At 40.7% G+C, this 20,559-nt stretch overlaps 1 protein-coding gene across 1 annotated transcript in view; it reads left to right on the forward strand.

Annotated features, from left to right (window-relative positions):
• TAF3 (TATA-box binding protein associated factor 3) overlaps positions 1-20,559 on the forward strand; it is a 195,756-nt gene that overhangs the window by 2,335 nt on the left and 172,862 nt on the right. Inside the window, exon 2 of the mRNA XM_012443369.2 lies at positions 3,854-4,096. Coding sequence (XP_012298792.1) covers positions 3,854-4,096 — 243 coding nt within the window. The remainder of the gene's footprint in view (positions 1-3,853; positions 4,097-20,559) is intronic.

The raw sequence follows: 20,559 nt of genomic DNA on the forward strand, positions 1-20,559 counted from the left end.
ATTACTCTCCTAGCTTTTGTTTCTTTTTCCTCTGGCCTGCTCTGCAATGGTCCTTGAGTGTACTGTTAACTGATAGGCTAGGCTAGGCATAGTTTAGATTATGTTTGCTGCCATGTTCTCTATATAAGGACAGATGTTCTGTATCTTTAGACATTCAAAATGTCTCCTGAATACATAGTTACCTTTCTCGCCTTTTATACAGGAGGGAGCTGGCACTCCATGTGACTAAGTATTCCATAGTCATCAAGGGGTCATTGCAGCTCTTCATTGTAAACCTTGTTCCTAATTACCTAATTTCCATAGCCAGTTTCTTGGTTTCAGTGAGAATGAGATTGTCAAGTTCATTATTCTCCATCATGATTTGGTGACTTTTTTTTAATGCTAATTTTGGTATACTTATTAGATATTTTTAGATTCGTTTTTCTATACCAGCCTTATTCTAAAATCCGATTCTGTAGCTCCAGGTTACCACTATGCAGTTTTGTATTCTACTCCTTTAAGTCCTTTCTGTTGTTTCAACAAACACTTACTGAGCACCACTTATGACCAACCCCTGTGCTAGGCATTGGAGACGTAAAATTACTAAGATGCAGTCCCTGCCCATAAGGTATGTTCAAAGTGCCAGAATGTCAGTAAAAACAAACTGATGGTGTTTGTTTCTTCTGAAAGAAATGTTCTCAAGTTAAAGCAAGTATTAGAAGTTATCATTAATTCAACAATAATGAACTTAAGAATTGCCCTGAGGTAACAATTTCTCCAAGCATTCAAGGGCAGATGTCTCTGTCTGTGTCATGTTACGTATTAAACACGTGTGCATGCACTGAAAGCAGGTGCTAAATCTTTCAGACTGACTCTTCAACACTAGTACCGTAATATTTTTTGCATGGTACAGGAAGTAAATGTAAGAGGAGTAAGAGGACAGATGCTTGTAGGCTATGGATTCTGGGGTAGGATTACTTCACAGAAAAGATAAGATTTGAGTTGAGCTATGACGTATGGTTATGTAAAGGTATCAAGTATTCCAGGTTAGAGAACAGCATACACTAAGCTGTCCAGGTGACATTAAGCATAATAAAAATACCAGTAAGGCGATCAACTCCATATGCAGTTCATTCCAAGGATGCCTGACAAAAATGTTCAACAGAGTGAAATCAGGTTATGGAGGGACTTAAAAGCTAGACAAAAGAATTAAAACATGTAGTAGAAAACATTGCATATGTCTAAGTAGGGGGCATAGTATGATTAAAGTGGTATTTTAAGAAAATTCTATTGGCAGTGATGTGTACAAGAGATTGAAGTGGGCAGAACTTGAGACTATACTGAGACAGTGACAGTAAGAGTAGAGAGAAAGGGAAAAATCTGAAATCATGGTTAAAAAACAAAGTGGGGGGACCGGGCATGGTGGGTCACACCTGTAATCCCAGCACTTGGGAGGCTGAGGCAGGCAGTTCATGAGATCAGGAGTTTGAGACCAGCCTGACCAACATGGTGAGACCCCGTCTCTACTAAAAATACAAAAATTAGCCAGGTGTTATGGCACATGCTTGTAATCCCAGCTATTCATGTGGCTGATGCAAGAGAATCACTTGAACCTGGGAGGCAGAGGTTTCGGTGAGCCGAGATCATGCCATTGTACTCCAGCCTGAGCAACAAGAGTGAAACTCTGTCTCAAAAAAAAAAGAGGATAGGATTAGAAAAAATACCAGATTTTGGTTTGAGGCTGCAAAGCATATGGAGGAATCGAAGATGATTATATTTTTTAGACTGAGAGTGTAATAATAACTTTAATAGGAATAGAGGAGTTGAAATGCATATTGACATTCAGTAAGAAGAAGAGTATTCGTTTTATTTTTTCCTCTTTTATACATCACAGAAGTAACCCATACTTGTAGAAAGAATGTCAGTAAAAACAAACTGATGGTGTTTGTTTCTTCTGAAAGAAATGTTCTCAAGAAGGAAATGAAAGACTGCAGAAGTATGTGGAGTTAGAAGTCAGTCTCCTGCTTCCACCACTGGCTTCCCTCTGCTGCAGCTTCTATCCCCTTGAACTGTTAGCCATTGGCTGAATATCCTTTCAGATGTTTCCGTATGCATTACCACACGTGTCCAATTCTAGCAATATTTGGATTCTTTTTCATTTTACAGTGTGATTTAATTTCAGGCATACTGAGTTTGAAGTGATCAAATTTCAGGTTTTCAGTTAAATCCTTCAGACTGTTGAAAATCAGAAACTGGAGTTTTCCTAGACATTTTTAAGGATGTAGAGACCTTAAGCTCTGCTAAGGGTAGGCATAGGAAAAACTTGCTTTTATAAAGAAAAATCTTACTATATTCAACTTTTAATCTCTTGATCGCTGTTCTAATTACATTTGAAAATTTTTAGGTAAATTGTAAATTTACCTATAAATCCTATAAAAATTTACCTATAAATCCTGGGTGCACCCAGGACTACCACTACACCACCACCATGCCCAGCCATTTAAATTTACCTATAAATGGCTGGGCATGGTGGTGGTGCACTGATAGTCCCAGCTACTCGGGAGACTAAGGTGGGAGGATGGCTTGAGCCTGGGAAGTCAAGGTTGCAGTGAGCCACGATCGCCCTGCCGCACTCCAGCCTGGACAACAGAGTGAGACCCTGTCTCAAAAAAAAAAAAAAAAAAAAAAAACCACCAAGCAAAAACCAAACTTTTATGATCTAGATCTTCTTTGTAAATATTTTTAGGTTTTAAAAATTCATTTGATTGTATAATTCATTCAGTAGCTATTGAGTGCCAGTTATGTGCCAGCCACTGTTTAAGATTCCACAGATGCATCAGTGAACAACAGAGGAAATGTAACGAACATTGGCTTCATCAGCACAGCACACTATTTACTTGATGATTTTAAAAAAAAAGGGCCAGACACATTGGTTTACACCTGTTACCCCGCCACATTGGGAGGCAGGATTGCTTGAGGCCAGGAGTTCAACATAGCCTGAGCAACATAGCAAGAACCCATCTCGACAAAATGAAAAAGAAAAATTAGCCAGGCATGGTGGCATGTGCTTGTAGTCCCAGCTACTCAGGAGACTGAGATGGGAAGATCACTTGAGCCCAGGAGTTTGAGGCAGCAGGGAGCTGTGATCATACCACTGTACTCCAGCCTGGGCAACAAGCAAGATGACATCTTTTTTTTTTTTTTCTTCCCTAGATGGAGTCTTGGTCTGTCACCCAGGCTAGAGTGTAGTGGTGTGATCTTGGCTTACTGCAACCTTCGACTTCTGGGTTCAAGCAGTTATCTTGCCTCAGCCCCCACCTCCCCGAGTAGCTGGGATTATAGGGACATGCCACCACGCCTGGCTAATTTTTGTATTATTAGTAGAGATGGGGTTTCACCATGTTGGCCAGGCTGGTCTCAAACTCCTGACCTTGTGATCTGCGTGCCTTGGCCTCTCAAAGTGCTGGGATTATAGGCATGAGCCACCTTGTCCAGCCAAGATGCTATCTCTTAAAAAAAAAAAACCCACAGTATTTTTTTATTATTTGGGGGGCATTTTCTGTGTGCTAGCCACAGTTCCAGATGCTTTTGATAATCTGTAAACTACTTTGATATTTGTTCTATAGTAGCTGATCAGGATTTTTTCTGTGGTGTTCTGGCTAGTCGTCTGATTGTATTTGAACTTGACTTTAATAATCAGCTTAAGCATGATTCTGTGATATTCGATTTAAAATCTATTAAATTCTTTCCAATAACTAGGTTAAAATACTTGATTCTGAGCTGCATATTTATTTAACTACTTTTTCTTAATATTTAAAAATATACTCATGGGATTTTCTTCAAATAATTTGATTTGCTTTTGACTTTGTTTCAGATGGCCGAACAGACCCAATTTTGGATGATGTTGGTGAAGCTTTCCAACTTATGGGGGTTAGTCTGCATGAACTGGAAGACTATATTCACAACATTGAACCTGTCACTTTCCCACATCAAATTCCATCATTTCCTGTTAGCAAGAACAATGTACTTCAGTTTCCTCAACCTGGAAGTAAAGATGCAGAGGAAAGGAAAGAATACATTCCCGATTACCTGCCACCCATTGTGTCTTCTCAAGAAGGTTTGTGAGTGTTTCTTCTTCATTTGTTAGTGACTATTTTAGTGAATTTTTAATCCTCTTTGTTTTCCATGCTATGCCGACTTTATAAATTCTGGAAACACAATAGAACCATTTACTGTTATTTACAAATTGTTCTAACTCTTAAACCAGCAAACTTGCAACTGATATTACCAGGCAGAGCCATGGTGTGATCAGGGTTATGTCTGAAGTATTTATCTCCTTTATAAATTTAAAGTAGAGAACAGTGAAGCCAAAAAGAAGCCTTTCAACAGCCCTATTATATATGGGATATTAAGTAAATTAGAAAACCTTTGAAACAGAAAAATTGGGGTAGCTCTTTTCCTCACCCCTTATTATTCAGGCCATGAGTTGAATGCCATGGCTTTATATTGGAAACAGTGAGTGGATTGTGAGTATTCACTGATATTGTGTAGACTTCTGTATTTTATGATGAGTAGAAATGTTTATTATTTGATCATATGGAACTTTGGATTATAAAATCGTAGCTAATTAGGTACAGTGGTCATTCCTATTACAGAATTCCTTTTTTTTCTGCATAATTTTAGATATTGATCACTAAGTTCACTAAGATTCTAAAGAGATATTTAAGTAATTTGTGATCTCTAATACAACTACAAAATATTTTTTCTTACAAGAATTGGAAAAGTTACAATTAAATTCTTTCATTTTGTAAAAAATTCTAAAACGTGTATATTTCAGGACAATGCATATGATGCCAGCAATTACTTTTACTTATGATTTTCTGTTGTAAAATATACATAACATAAATAGACCATTGTAACCATCTGTAGGTGTACAGTTCTGTGGCCTTAAGTATTCATTGTTATTCAACCATCATTTGTATCCTTCTGCAGAACTTTTTTTACCCTCCCAAATTGAAACATTGTTCCCATTAAACATAACCCCATTCTCCACCACTTCTAGCCCCTGGCAACCACCATTCTTTTTTTTTTTTTTATCTCTATGAATTTATCTGTTCTACCTTTTATAAGTGGAATCCTACAATATTTGTCTTTTTGTGATTGACTTATTTCACTTAATGAGATATCTTCAAGGTTCATTTATGTTGTAGCCTGTGTCAGGATGTTGTTGTGTGTGTGTGTTTTAAGGCAGAATAATATTATATTATATATACATTCCACATGTTTATCCATTCATTCATGGATGGACATTTGGGCTCTTTTGACCTTCTGGTTCTTGTGATTAGTTCCACTATGAACATTGGTATGCAAATATCTGTTCCAGTCCTTGCTTTCAAGTTTTTTGGGTCCATACCCAGAAGTAGAATTGCTGGTTCATATAGTAATTGTATATTTAATTTTTGAGGAATCACCACACTGTTTTCCATAGTGGCTGTACCATCTAACCTTCTTATCAGCAGTGCCCAAGGGTTCCAATTTTTTGCAATTCATTTCTTATAATCGGTTCTACTTTAATAGCACTTTGAAGCGTTACCCATTTGTCTCAGGAACTAGTTTAAACTTGATATAAGTTGTTTCACAGTCTGTGCATCAGGGTTGCCTCATCTGAGAAACTGGACAGATACTGGCCCCGGGTGGTAGGGATTTGTGGTGAATTGACGGATCCTCATTTAGACACTCTGGATCTTGGCTGCAGTGGGTTCTACTGAGTGATACTAACACACTAACAGCCCAGAACCAAAGCTAGGACTTTGATCATAATCTACACCTAACTATTTGGTCCTTCGTGTCTTATTTTTATAGCATGAAAATATTCCACGATAAAATTCTCTTAAAATGTTATGGTTATCATATTTAAATACTAGCAAGGAAATGAAACTAAGATATCAGATTTAGATTAGGTAGTGAAGAAGTATGAAAAACAATTTAGTGATTTTTTTTATATTGACTTCTGGCTGAAATTACTATATTACCATAAATTTTGGGGTTTATTTTCTGAATTATTTGAAGCAAAATAAGAATCTCATTTAGTTTTATGCAACCAATATAAATTATCAACATTTTATTTTGTTTTTTAAGATGGAGTTTTGCTCTTGTTGCCCAGGCTGGAGTGCAATGGTGCAATCTCGGCTCCGCGCAACCTCCGCCTCCCGGGTTCAAGTGATTGTCCTGCCTCCGCCTCTTGAGTAGCTGGGATTACAGATATGGGCCACCACACCCAGCTAATTTTTTATTTTTAGTGGAGACAGGGTTTCTCCATGTTGGTCAGGCTGGTCTCGAACTCCTGACCTCAGGTGATCTGCCCATCTTGGCCTCCCAAAGTGCTGGGATTACAGGCATGAGCCACCGTGCCTGGCCAATTATCAACATTTTTAAAAGGAAAATAACATAAATCTTGAGAACACGACTTTTCATTTTTCATCTAACGTGTGGATTATCTAAGAAAGAAAAACATTGCTGATTTGTAAGATATGCATACGGTTTATAAGGATGCAGTAAGTGGTAGGCAGTACAGTAAGATGCTCATTAAAACCTTCTCTTCTTCATGAGAAAAGGATATAGAATGCAGTTCTTTGGTTACCATTTAAAATTAGAACCATACAAGACCATTTCTTGTCATTTACAATCTGAAATGTTTTCTTTTTCATGGTTACAGCATGTTAGAAAGTTCCTGGTATTCTGATTAGTGGTGCAAAGTGAGGTACAGAGGTGAACACCTTTGATAATGATACTGTTCACCACGCTCTTTGTTTTCCTTTTACTTCCTTAGGAGCCACAGACAGGCTAGACTTTGGTCTTAAAAGAAAACCAGGTCCTGCCAAGGGGTTCCCTCTTACCAGCCACTCAGCTTGGTTCATGTCAAAAAAGCCTGTGAATGTCTTTCTGCTCAGCACTTGGAGCTGGCGAATGTATACACATAGAAGGCCTGAAGGGGCAGGCAGCAGGCTGTGAGAGGCATAGCATGGACCTCATGGCGTCACTGAGACATGACTCAGCCAGTCACTGAGTTTCTAGTCTTCCCACATCACTTTACTGTCTGAACTTTCTATTCATCATCCGTAAAATAAATGCAGTAATACCTGTTGCACTGGGGAGATGAAGAATTAAGTGTTTTGTTGTTGTTGTTGTTGTTGTTAACACATTTATATAAAATTGGACAGTGTTTAATATATAAAATACATAACAGTGTGCCAGGTGTGATGGCTTATGCACTTTGGGAGGCTGAAGCTTGAGCCCAGGAGTTCGATACCAGCCTGGGCAATGTTGTGAGACCTCATCTGTACTAAAAATAAAAAACTTAGCTGGGCATGGTGGTGCACTCTTATAGTCCCAGCTATCGAGAGTCTGTGGTGGGAGGATCACTTGAGCCCAGGGGTCAAGGCTGCAGTGAGTTACAGTCACGCCACCACATTCCAGCCTGAGTGACAGTGAGATCCTCTCCCCTCAAAAAAAGGAAAATAAAACACATGACAGTGAATATTAATTCTCTTCCCCTTTTTCTTTTTTTGTTCTTAAAGAATTTACTTTTCAGTCAAAATATAGTATACATTAGTGAAGTCATTCTATAAGGGGAATCGATGTCAAGCTGGGTTCAGTGGCACATCAATAGTCCTAGTTACTCAGAAGGCGGAGGCAGGAGGATCGTTTGAGCCCAGGAGTTTGAGGCTGTAGTGCACTATGATTGAGCCTGGACTGGCCACTGCACTTCAGCCTGGGCAACATAGCAGGACCCCATCTCTGAAAAAAAAAGAAGACTAAGTGTAGGGTAGTGTTACCATCACATGCCGAGGAGCTGAGGGAACAGACTTACTAGCTGGGCTGGGTAGATCCTTGACTGAGGAGCTCTGTGATCATCCGCAGTGTGAAGATGACAGAGGAGGAGATGATGTGGAAGGTGTTATTGCCTGTTCTATCTGATTATATGTTTAGAAGTGAGACCTCTTTGAAAATATTTTATACATGCATCTTTTTGCTTGGACGGTTACAGTTCTGATGGCTGGTACCCAGTGTGTTTTATCCAAGAACATTCTCTCCCCAGCTTGCCATACATATTTTCAGATTCACACCAATACCGTATTTTTTTGCTTCCTATTTTATTGTGCTGAGGAATGTCTGAAAATAGTACAGTGTACTATGCCAAAGTCACTGTTGGTTCTCAGAGTGTGGTTGCTATGCCACTGGTCAATGAGGGTCTTCTGAGGGGGTCTGTTGATTGGTTCAAAATATTTGCATAAGAAAGAAATATATGTTGGGCGCAGTGGTTCACTTCTGAAATCCCAGCACTTTGGGAGGCCGAAGTGGGCAAATCACTTGAGGTCAGGAGTTTGAGACCAGCCTGGCTAACATGGTGAAACCCTGTCTCTACTGAAAATACAAAATTACCTGGCTGTGGTGGTGGGCACTTTTAGTCCCAGCTACTTGGGAGGCTGAGATGGGAGAATCACTTGAATCCAGGAGACAGAGGTTGCAGTGAATGGAGATTGTGCTGCTGCTCCAGCCTGTGTAATAGAGTGAGAATCCATCTCTCAAAAACAAAAAAAAAAGAATATAAACCATGTACTCTGACTTATTGCAGGAGACTTACCAAGCTCAACTTAAACTTGGTAAAGATACTGTGAGATTGCCACTTTTAGAGGTTCTATTTTTTAAAAATTTAAAATAGACTATTTTTTAGAACAGTTTTGATTTACAGAAAAAATTGAGAAGATAGTCTGGAGAGTTCACTCACATCTGAACCATTTCTTCCGTTATTAACCTTTTACCTGACGATGGTACGTGTATCACAATTAATGAACCAATATTGATATTTTATCAACTGACGCCTGTACGGTATTCACATTTCCTTAGTTTTTACTGAATGTCCTTTTTCTATTTCCAGATCCCATCCAGGATATCATATTGTGTTTAGTTGTCATGTCTCCTCAGACTTCTCTTGGCTGTGACAGCCTTTCAGACTTTTCTTGTTTTTGATGACCTTGACAGTTTTGAGGATTATTGGTTAGGTATATTGTAGGGTGTCCCTCTAGTGGAATTTTTCAGATGTTTTCCTCATGATAAGATTGGGGTTATGAAGTTTTAGGGAGAAAGCCCACAGAGGTCAAGTGCCCGTTTTATCACATCAAAGGTATCTGCTGTCAACATAATTTATCACTGTTGATATTGATGGTGACCACTTGGCGGGGTGGTGTTTATTGGGTTTCTCCACAGTAAAGTTTCTCTTTTATCCCCTCTTCCCCTACTGTACTCTTTGGAAAGAATGCCCTCTATGCAGCCCGCACTTAAGGAATGGGAGTTATACCCCTCGCTTTGAAGGTGGAATATCTGCATACATTGTTAGGAACTCTTTTGCATGGGGATTTATCCCCTTCCCCACTAAGATTTCTATTTTTATTATGAAGCTCTTTAAAAAGTAAACATTTACGTGTTTGAAAAAGTTAACAAAAGCAATACAAACTTGCTGAAAAAATATATTGCCAAGTGAATTCAGTACGATGAAAGTGTCTCTTCGCTTCCCTTCCTCCCATTCCCAAGAATAGCCTAGTTCAGCAGATGGGCTCCTCTGCATCTTCCCGTGTGACCTCTGGCACTCCTTGGACTCACGAGTCTATGGCCACTTTAGTACCTGCCATTTCTTTCTCACGCTCCTGCCATCCTTTTCTTGAGGTAGTCCTTGGCTCTGAATGCCAATTGCTATGTAAATGGTTGATCTGAAGCAAATTTCATACCTTTTCTCCCAGTTCAAGAAACGGCACTTTACCAGCTGTTTCAGAATCCCTTCTATGTACCCAACCCCACCCCAGCCCCTTCCTCCCTCCCTCCAAAAATAACCAATCACTGTCCTGACTTTATAGGAATTACTTCTTAGTTTCGTGGTTTTATCAGCCAAATACATACCCCTAGACACATTAATGTTCTTCACACATGCACCCCTTTTTTACTTTACATGTCTTTTTTTTTTTTTTTTTTTTGAGTTGGAGTCTCACTCTGTCACCCAGGCTGAAGTGCAGTGAGCTGAGGCTCACTGCAACCTCTGCCTACTGGGTTCAAGAGATTCTCCTGCCTCAGCCTCCTGAGTAGCTGGGATTATAGGTGCAGGCCACCGCGCCTGGCTAATTTTTGTATTTTTAGTAGAGATGGGGTTTCTCCATTTTGGTCAGGCTGGTCTTGAACTCCTGACCTCAAGTGATCCACCATCCAAGGCCTCCCAAAGTGCCAGGATTACAGATGTGAGCCACTGTACCCAGCCATGTCATTTAACGCTTAGTTTACAACTCTCCTTCCATTCCTTTCTTGGTCTTACAGTCTGTTTGTTGAGGATCTGGGTTGTTTGATCTACACAGTGCCCCACAGCTGGATGTTGTACATTGTGCACTCATAGTGCAACTCAATGTGTTTCTTGCAAATTGGCAGCAGGAATCTAAGGATTGACCAGATTTAGGTTTGGCAAGTTATCAGCTAAGATGTCCAGTTTTCACTTTCGTTGACGTTAGCAGTGCTGATGCTCAGCGCCTAGATCATTAATTCATTAGGCGTTGTAAAGTAATGATAATACGATCACTTTGTTTTTATTTCATTCTTTAGTTGGAATCACTTTATAAGAAAATCCTGGCCAGGCATGGTGGATCATGCCTATGTTCCCAGCACTTTGGGAGGCCAAGGCAGGCAGATTGTGAGGTCAAGAGTTCGAGACCAGCCTGGCCAACGTGGTGAACTCCCCCGTCTCTACTAAAAATACAAAAATTAGCTGGGCATGTTGGTGTGTGTCTGTTATCCTAGCTACTTGGGAGGCTGAGGCAGGAGAATCGCTTGAACCCAGGATGAGGAGGTTGCAGTGAACCAAGATTGCACTACTACACTCCATCCTAGGCAACAGAGCAAGACTCTTGTCTCAAAAAAAAAAAAGAGAGAGAGAAAATCCTTTTCCTCATCCACTGTTTAGTAACTTAATGATATAGTTTATGTAGTGGAAGCAGGGTAAATGCTTGATTTTTTTCATACAGCATACCATATGAAAAAAACTGGGATACCCAGTTTTCAAGAGAATGAATTGGTCATCCTTAGAAGGTGACTAATTTTGTTGAATACGCTATCATTGTGAACTCACAGATTTAAACATACTTGATAGATTTCATTCATTACAACTTTTACCTGTGTTGTAGCTTCAGTTGTTGCATCTTTGGCCAGTGGCAGCTTCTTCACTCTGGCTTCTGAGTCCTTTCGACATGACCTGAATTGGCTTTGGTGATGTCATCACCCTCTGGTGTATCAGAATGTTCTAGGGTCAGCGTGTGTAGACACATCCTACGCTTGGTATAAGTTATCTGTCCAGGAAACCCTGGTTTCTTGGAAAATAGCATTTCTTTTCTTTTTTTAATTATAAATTTTCAAGTTATACTTGTATGTATTTGGGGGTACAAAGTGATGTTATGTTTTATAGATACAATGTGAAATAGAGTCAAACTAGTTAACATATCTGTCACCTCAAATGCCTATCATTTTTTTTGTGGAGAGAACATTTAAAACTTGCTCTCTTAATGACTTTCAAATGTGTAATACATTATTATTTTCGTTTTTCACAATGCTGTGCGATGTAGCTCAATAAAAGTACTCCTTCTGTCTGATTGCGGCTTTGCACGCTTTGAGCATCATCTCCCTCCCCACATCCCTGCCCCAGCCTCTGGAGCCACCGTTCTACTCTCCGCTTCTTGGAATGTGATTCTTTTCATCCTTGTATAAGTGAGAACATGTGGTATGTGTCCTTCTGTGCCTGGCTTACTTCACTTAGCAGAATTGTTTGAATTCCATCTATGTTGTCGCAAATGATAAGTTTTCCTTCCTTTTTTTTTTGAGGCTGAATAATACTTTTTAATTTTTATGGGTACATAGTAAGTGTAAATATTGATGGAGTACATCAGATATTTTAATAAAAGCACACAATGTGTCATAATTACATCAGATTAAATTGAATATTTGCCACCTGAAGCATTTATCAGTTCTTTCTTTCTTTTTTATTTTTGTTTTTTGAGACAGAGGCCGGAGTGCAGTGATGTGATCTTGGCTCACTGCAACCTCTGTCTCTTGGGTTCAAGTTTAAGTGATTCTTGTGCCTGAGCCTCCTGGGTAGCTGGGATTACGGGCGCCTGCCACCACACCCAGCTAATTTTTGTGTTTTAGTAGAGACAGGGTTTCGCCATGTTGGCCAGGCTGGTCTCAAACCCCTATCCTCAAGTGATCTGCCCACCTCAGCCTCCCAAAGTGTTGGGATCACAGGCATGAGCCTCTGTGCCGGGTCCAGAATTTATCATTTCTTTGTGCTACAAACATGCCAGTTACACTCTTCTAGTTATTTTTAAATGTACAGGGTGCAGTAGCTCACACTTGTAATCTGGGCACTTTGGGAGCCTGAGGCAGGAGGATTGCTTGAGGCCAGGAGTTCAAGATAAAATGTTCAATAAATTATTGTTGATATAATCACCTTCTTGTGCTATCAAAGGCTAAATAGTATTCTGCAGTATATATATATTACATTTTCTTTTCTTTTTTTTTTTTTTGAGACAGAGTCTCACGCTGTCACCCAGGCTGGCGTGCAGTGGCGCGATCTTGGCTCACTGCAACCTCCGCCTCCCGAGTTCAAGCGATTTTTCTGCCTCAGCCTCCCGAGTAGCTGGGACTACAGGCATGTGCCACCATGTCTGGCTAATTTTTTGTAATTTTAGTATAGACAGGGTTTTACCATGTTAGCCAGGATGGTCTTGATCTCCTGATCTTGTGATCTGCCCACCTCGGTTTCCCAAAGTGCTGGGATTACAGGTGTGAGCCATGGCGACCGGCCTATTACATTTTCTTTACCCACTCATCTGCTAATGGGCACTTAGGTTATATCTGTGAGTTGGCTATAGGATAGTACTGCAGTGAACTTGGCAGAGCAGAATCGCTTTAACAGAATCTTTTCACATCTTTTGGGTAAATACTCAGGAGTGGGGTTGCTGGATTATATGGTAATTCTATTTTTAGTTTTTGGAGGAAACTCTACATCTCTTTCCATAATGACTGTACTAATTAATATTCCCACCAGCAGTGTACGGGGGTTGCCTCTTTTCTCTGCATCCCCGCTGACACTTGTTGTCTTTCATCTTTTTTATAGTAGCCATCCTAACAGGTGTGAGCTAATGTCTCATTGTGGTTTTATTTCTGTAACGATTAGTGATGTTGGACATTTTTTTGTATATCTGTTGGCAGTTTGTATGTCTTATTTTGAGAAATGTCTACTCATTTTTTTACTGGATTATTTCCTTCTATAGGGTTTTCTTTCTTTTTTTTTTATTACAAGTCCCCAAGAGGGCTTTATTTTTTCTTTTCTTTTTCTTTCTTTTTTTTTTGAGACGAAGTCTTGCTCTATCGCCAGGCTGGAGTGCAGTGGCGTGATCTCAGCTCATTACAACGTCCACTTCCTGGGTTCAAGCGATTTTCCTGCCTTAGCCTTCCGAGTAGCTGGGACTACAGGCGCTCACCACCACACCCAGCTAATTTTTATATATTTTGTAGAGACAGGGTTTCACCATGTTGGCCAGAATGGTCTCGATCTCTTGACCTTATGATCCGCCCACCTCGGCCTCCCAAAGTGCTGGGATTACAGGTGTGAGCCACCGTGCCCAGCATTATTTTTTCTTCTCAACATCCTGTTCTGTAGCTCCCTTGTTTCTTTTTGTCCATATGCTGAAGAGTCAGTCATTGGCACAGGCCATGCAGAGACTAGCAAAAGCTTTGAAATTCTTCTCCTCCTCAGTGATGACTTGAGCTTTCTCCTCATAGACATTCTGGATAGGTGTGACTGGTCCTGTCAGCTGGGTGGCCAATTGCAGTTCTTCAGCAGAACTCTCTCCCTTCCTGGGGGCTGGGAGTTCCTGGGGAAGAGGATGAGTTTGGAGCGGTCCCCCTTCAGCCTTGTGGAAGTGGGGCTTCAAGATCATGCCATTCCCACTGGGCACCATGGCTGCCGACTGCCCTCTGGCGCAGGACAACAGCCAGAGTGTTCTTTCTGCAGAGTCGTTTGGGTTCCTTATATATTTTGTCTTTTTTTATTTGTTGTGTTGTTTTTGGGTTCCTTGTATGTTTTGGATGTAAACCCCTTATCAGGTGTGTGGGCGCACGCGTTTTCTCGTAGCCCACAGGTCGTGTCTTCACTCTGTGGTTTCCTTTATTGCGCACAAGCTTTTAATTTTGCTGTAATCCCATTTGTTCATTTTTGCTTTTGTCACTTTGAGCTTTTGGGGCCAAATGTAAAAAATAATTGCCCAGACCAGTGTGTTATAGTTTTTCCCCTCTGTTTTCTTTTAGCAGTTTCATAGTTTGAGGTCTTACATTTAGGTCTTTATTTCATTTTGCGTTGATTTTTGTAAGTGGTATGAGATAAGGATCCAATTTCATTCTTCTGCATATGGATATCCAGTTGTCTCCGTGCTGGGAAATAGCATTTCAAGTACACAGTCTTGGTGCTAAGGGATACTTATTATATATAACTCAGTTGGTCATTGTTTCTAGGCAATAAGTAAATAAATATTTATGTACATGTAGATGTGTGTGAATAGATAGGTAGGTGGATAGCGTTCTTCTTGAGTTTATGCAGATTTTCCAATTCATATTTAGGAGTACAAGATTTTTATTTTTTATGTTGCATCCATAAATACTTTCATCCATACTGAGAATTCTGGTTGTCAGAAATAAAGAAGATGATAAAATTAGAATATTCCATAATTACTCATTTGCTTTATCCCAGATTACACGTACAATATTGCTACTGATATTATCATTCACGATTACTGAAACAGGTAAAAAAAAGTTTTTTGACTCATTCTGTCCTATGAAATCAATTTTCTGTAATTGTACCATATGTATCTCGTCAGATCATATGGCTACTTTCTTCAGTTCCGCTCCCTAATTTCTGAGTTGTCTCTGATTCTGATTCATGTTCTCTCGTGTCTTAGATTGTTTTAAGATAGAACTTTATAGCTTCATTTGTTTTTTCGAGTGTGTGTTTCTCTTGTACTTTCATTGTCTGGAGGGATGTTGATTTGCTATTTAGTCTTCTTTTCCTTATAGAAACTGTATGTGAGTTATTTTTCTGAGCCTTTAGAACACGGGTGGCCAATATTTTGACTTCCCCGGGCCACGTTGGAAGAAGAAGGATTGTCGTTGGTCACACATAGAAAACACTGACACCAATGATAGCTGATGAGTTAGGAAAAAAAAATCAAAACATCTCATAATGTTTTAAGAAAGTTTATGAATTTGTGTTGGGCCACATTCAAAGCTGTCCTGGGCCACATATGGCCCGTGGGCTGTGGGTTGGACAAGCTTGCTTTAGGAGATTCAGAGTAGTTCCTCCGACTTCGCAGTGCTCCCTCTTCTGTGGTTTTTGTGGAATGTTCCAACTATGGGAACTTGCCCCCTGAGAATTTCTATCTGTTTTTCTCCACCACTTTTACCTGGATCTTCTTTCCTTCATGTCAGTTTTCCTTTTTCTACTCAACTGAGATTCCACTGCCAGCTGTGTCCTCCCAGTGAGGCTGTGTCCTGGCAGAGAGCAGCGAGGGTCAGGTCTGAAAGCTCCTGGGCTCAACTTCCAGCCCCACTGGATCTCACCCATGCCCTCCTATGCCCTGTACTTGAAGTGGTCCCATCCTTCCCAGCTTGTGCCAGTCTTCTCTGGTTGGCCTGCCAGGGCTTTCCAGCGGAGGCCTCGTGGCCCTTTTGGGGTTCTCCTATTTCAGGTCAGTCTTCCCGTCGCTTCTCACTGTTTCCCCTGCACAGGTGCCTCATACTTGGGTCTTGCGACTCTTGGTGGCATGTTCTCACCTGCTTGTATTTTGGTACTGATGGGGGTACTCTGTCACCTGGTTACGTTCATTGTCCTGTGTTCATGTGGGAATTTGGGAAGATGCACAGACTACCTTGCCCCAGCTGCCGCTTTCTTCCCTGGATTCCCCTTGTTGAAGCTTTTTGCTGCTTTCATCACTGTTGGGCACATCTCGAAGCTGCTTTTCTTCAGCGCCATCATACTCCCTTCACTTTCCTTATGTGATGATGTGATGAGCTCCGTCTCGAGGCCTTTCTTTTTTTTTTTTTTTTTTGAGAAGGAGTTTCGCTTTTGTTACCCAGGCTGGAGTGCAATGGCACGATCTTGGCTCACTGCAACCTCCACCTCCTGGTTTCAGGCAATTCTCCTGTTGAGGCCTTTCTTAAGCGCATCTTTCCTGGCTCTCCCACCTCCAAACCATTGGTGCTTCCAAAATTTTATCCTTTACCTACTGTGTTTCTCAGTTTACTTGGTTTCAGAGCTGACTTCCCACTGTCATGGTTTGAACCCCTGTCTGTATGCTGATAGCTCACCAGACTGCCTCCACATCACACCTCTCAGACCCTGCAGCCGCTTGCAGCTGGCCATTTCCATGTTTTCTTACCCTGAATACACCTGTGTTATCCATCTCAGTTGGTGGCATCATCTCAGTCACTCAGGCTAGAAATGTGAGAATTGATGTCGACCTCTTCTCTCATTCTCCCTCATTCCCCGTCTCTAATTCTGCTAATTTTGTTTCCTAAAAAATTTTCAAAATACGATCCCATCACTTCCTTTGTTTAAACCTTTATCTCTTGTCTGAACGGTCCTTCTCTACACAAAACTATTAGACAAAAAATGAACACATCCCACAGTATAAAACACTTAGTGGCTCTCCAGCTGCTTACAGTTACAGTGAGCAACTGTTTTTCCTCAGGGAAAACCAGAAACATATATGGAGAGGAGTTTTCTTTTTTGCATCAAAATAAAAAGAGCTTTGGCTGGGTGTGAAGATTCATGCCTGTAATCCCAGCACTTTGGAGGCCAAGGCAGGAGGTTCGCTTGAACACAGGAGTTTGAGACCAGCCTGGACAACATAGTGATACCCTATTTCTATAAAAAATTTAAAAATGTCTCTGGGCATAATGGCTCACACCTGTGATCCCAACACTTTGGGAGGCCAAGGTGGGCAAATTGCTTGAGGTCAGGAGTTCAAGACCAGCCTGGCCAACATGGTGAAACCCTGTCTCTACTAAAAACACAAAAATTAGTTGGGTGTGATGGCATGTGCCTGTAGTCCCAGCTATTCAGGAGGCTGAAGCCGGAGAATTGCTTGAACCAGGAAGGTGGAGTTTGCAATAAGCCAAGATTGCACCACTGCACTCACTCCAGCCTGGGCAACAGAGCAAGATTCCAGCTAAAACAAAAAACAAACGAAAAAATCAGCTGGGCATAGTGGCTCATGCCTGTAATTTCAGCACTTTGAGAGGTTCAGGTAGGCGGATCACTTGAGGCCACGAGTTCAAGACCAGCTTAGTCAACATGAGAAAACCTTGTCTCTACTAAATAAACAAAAACTAGCTGGGAGTGGTGATAGATGCCTGTAATCTCATTGACTTGGGTGACTGAGGCATGAGATTCACTTGAACCCGGGAGGCAGAGGTTGTAGTGACTTAGAATGCACCACTACACTCCAGCCTAGGCAGCAAAGCAAGACTCTATCTCGGAAAAAATAAAAAATAAAAAATTTAGCCAAGCGTGGTGGCGTAAGCCTGTATAGTCCCAGCTACTCAGAGGCTGAAGTAGGGGGATCGCTTGAGTCTAGGAGGTCGAGGCTGCAGTGAGCCACTGTACTCCAGCCTGGGTGACAGAGTGGGACCCTGTCTCAAAAAAATAAATAAATAAGGGATAGTTGTAGTTATTGAAAAGATCTTTGTTCTTTCAACTTAAATTTACTTACTGATTTAATAGAGGAATGTTAATGAAGATGTTTACGTGACTTTCAGGTGCTAAAATAATGTTTGTATTTTTTTAAAAGTTAAAATGTAAAAGCAGCCATCAAATAATTCATCCATGATATCACATAATGTATTCATAAGCATTATCTCATTTAATCTTGAAACAGGTCCTAAAGGCAGACGCTGCTATCATTCCCATTTATGGAAGGAGAAAAATGAGAAATGGAAGTTTAAAAAACATAGGTGAATTAACCTGCCTCCTGTTGCATCGGGAATTGGGAGCAGAGCTGGAGTAGGGTTTAGTTGACTCCATTCAGTGCTGTGTGTATGGGTACCTGCCATGAGTCGGATCCTACACAAGGAACTGGTGTTGAAGGTAGAGAGTTGAGTGAGATATTCCTCTCGCCCCTCTTTGGCCTTGCTTTCTGCTGTTGTTTGGAAGTCTGCTTGAGGAGGACTTTCCTAAGCAGAAGAGTGCCTTTACCAAGCAGGTTTTCTTTGTTTTTTTTTTTTTTTGAGATGGAGTCTCACTCACTCTGTTGACCAGGCCAGAGTGTAATGGTTCGATCTCATCTCACTGCAACCTCTGCCTCCCTGGTTTGAGCGATTCTCCTGCCTTAGCCTCATGAGTAGCTGAAGTTACAGGTGTATACCACCTGGCTAATTTTCATGTTTTTTTTTTTTTTTGTGGAGATGGGGTTTCACCATGTTGGTTAGGCTAGTCTCAAACTCCTGACCTCAGGTGGCCCGCCTAGGCCTCTCAAAGTGCTGGGATTATACACATGAGCCACTGTGCCTGGCCAAGCCAGTTTTCTTAATGGACAGGCTTTTAGAATACCTCCTGGCCCCCTAACACCCAACGCTGCAAGCCGCCTCCACACCCAGCCCCCCTAGTTAAGGATCTGGCTGCTCCTCTCTTGGCCCTCTCAGATACCTTCCTGTTCATTTCCCTGTTGGGCTGGAGTTCTAGGGTCTGGGGAAAGTGCCTTCTGTGTATCCAGGGAAGTTGTCTGGAGGCATTGCTTGTTGTTGTTGTTTAAATCCAGCAGCATCTGAGCTGGAAGATTATACCTGAAATCATACCAGGGCCTGATGTCGGGATGTGCCTGTGGTGTTCAGTACACGTTTCTTAGCATAAACCTACAGGGCCCTGTGTGATAGGACTTCTGCTTACTTTACATGTTAGTTTCTTGCCCTTCATTGCTTCATGCTTTACTTTCAGAATCATTAAACTGGTAATGTTTCTCAAAAGGAACAATGTACCCGTGTCAGCTCATGCTGCATGGAGTTGTCCTCCATCACCAGGGCCATCCTGGCTTCTTTGAATGCCCATGTAATATATATCTCTACCATCATATTTCATGTATTTTGTTCTAATTACTGGTTTTTTCTCCATAACTTACCCGGGTCTTGCTTTTTCTTTAAGTCCTACACTTATTCTCCATTTCACCATTTTTTTTTCTTTTTTTTGCATAAAACTTCTGGTCCTGCTATTCTATGAGAGTTAAATTCAAGACATGGAGAAACTTATTCACTCCTGCTTTTATGGGAAGTTTTTCAGAATAATGAGGGAGCAGTTTCAAAAATTAGCTCGTCCAAGGTCACACGGCTTTGAAGTGATAGATGTGACAGTGGCATCCCAGGTTTCGTAGTCTCGGCCCCATCTTTTGTGTGTCGTTCATGGCCCTGGCATTATTCTCAAGGTCACAGATAGAAGAACAAAGGTTTGTATTGTGGCTCTTCATTTGTTTTTTTTCCTTTCAAATTGGTTTCTTTTCTTTCTTTTTTTTTTTTTTTTTAAGACGGAGTGTTGCTCTTGTTGCCCAGGCTGGAGTGCAATGGCATGATTTTGGCTCACTGCAACCTCCACCTCCTGGATTCAAGCAATTCTCCTGCCTCAGTCTCCCGAGTAGCTGGGAGTACAGGCACCTGCTACCACACCCAGCTATCAAATTGATTTCTTGAGTGCAATTAATTTTTTACATTGTGTTTTTTTTAACATCTTATTCTTCTATTTAGGTTACTTTTTCTGCTTATTCTTGTTATCCTCAGGAATAGTTTTTTACTGACAGCATAAAGATTGAAGTAGGTTTTTTAGAAATCTGTGTATCTTTTACATTGCATTAAAGCCAGAAAGATTAGCACTACAGTGAAGGTGTATACATGTCAGCATAAAGAGTAAAATCCCAGCATACACAGATTTAGAGTGACTTTACAAATTTAGAGTGGACTTTGCCAAAATTCTCTTCCTTGCAAAAAAGTTTTTCCTTTAATCTGTCTGGCTTTATAAAAACAAAAGCACATTTCCAATGTTCAAGAAGAACTTTTTGGATAGGAGAGTATTTAAGGGATTGAAAAATTAAAGAAGAAAAATAATTTTTATGTTTCTAAATTAGCCAAGTAGTTCTATCAGGTATCTTAGGAAAATGGAGTGTTTCGATATTTACTACAAACACCAAATTTGTCTACTTTTTTCTAGTCATCCTAAACAAAAAAAAAATTTTGTTATTTTTTTTCCAAATTTAAAATTTGCCAGAAATTTAACATTTCTTTACCGGCACTTAGGTTTTTTGGAAGTTTTCCTACATGTGTGAAGGGAAGACAGGGATGTCAAGGAGGAGCAGGCGGCAGTGCTGTGTGGCTGGCTCAGGGTAGGACCCCACAGAGGTTGCAGTGAGATGAGATCGAGCCACAGTTAGTATTTTGGCTGTAAGGTAGGACTTCCTT

The sequence above is a fragment of the Aotus nancymaae genome, unplaced genomic scaffold, assembly GCF_030222135.1.
Source record: "Aotus nancymaae isolate 86718 unplaced genomic scaffold, 86718_ANA_hifiasm-v0.15.2.pri h1tg000083l, whole genome shotgun sequence".
NCBI classification, from domain to species: domain Eukaryota; kingdom Metazoa; phylum Chordata; class Mammalia; order Primates; family Aotidae; genus Aotus; species Aotus nancymaae.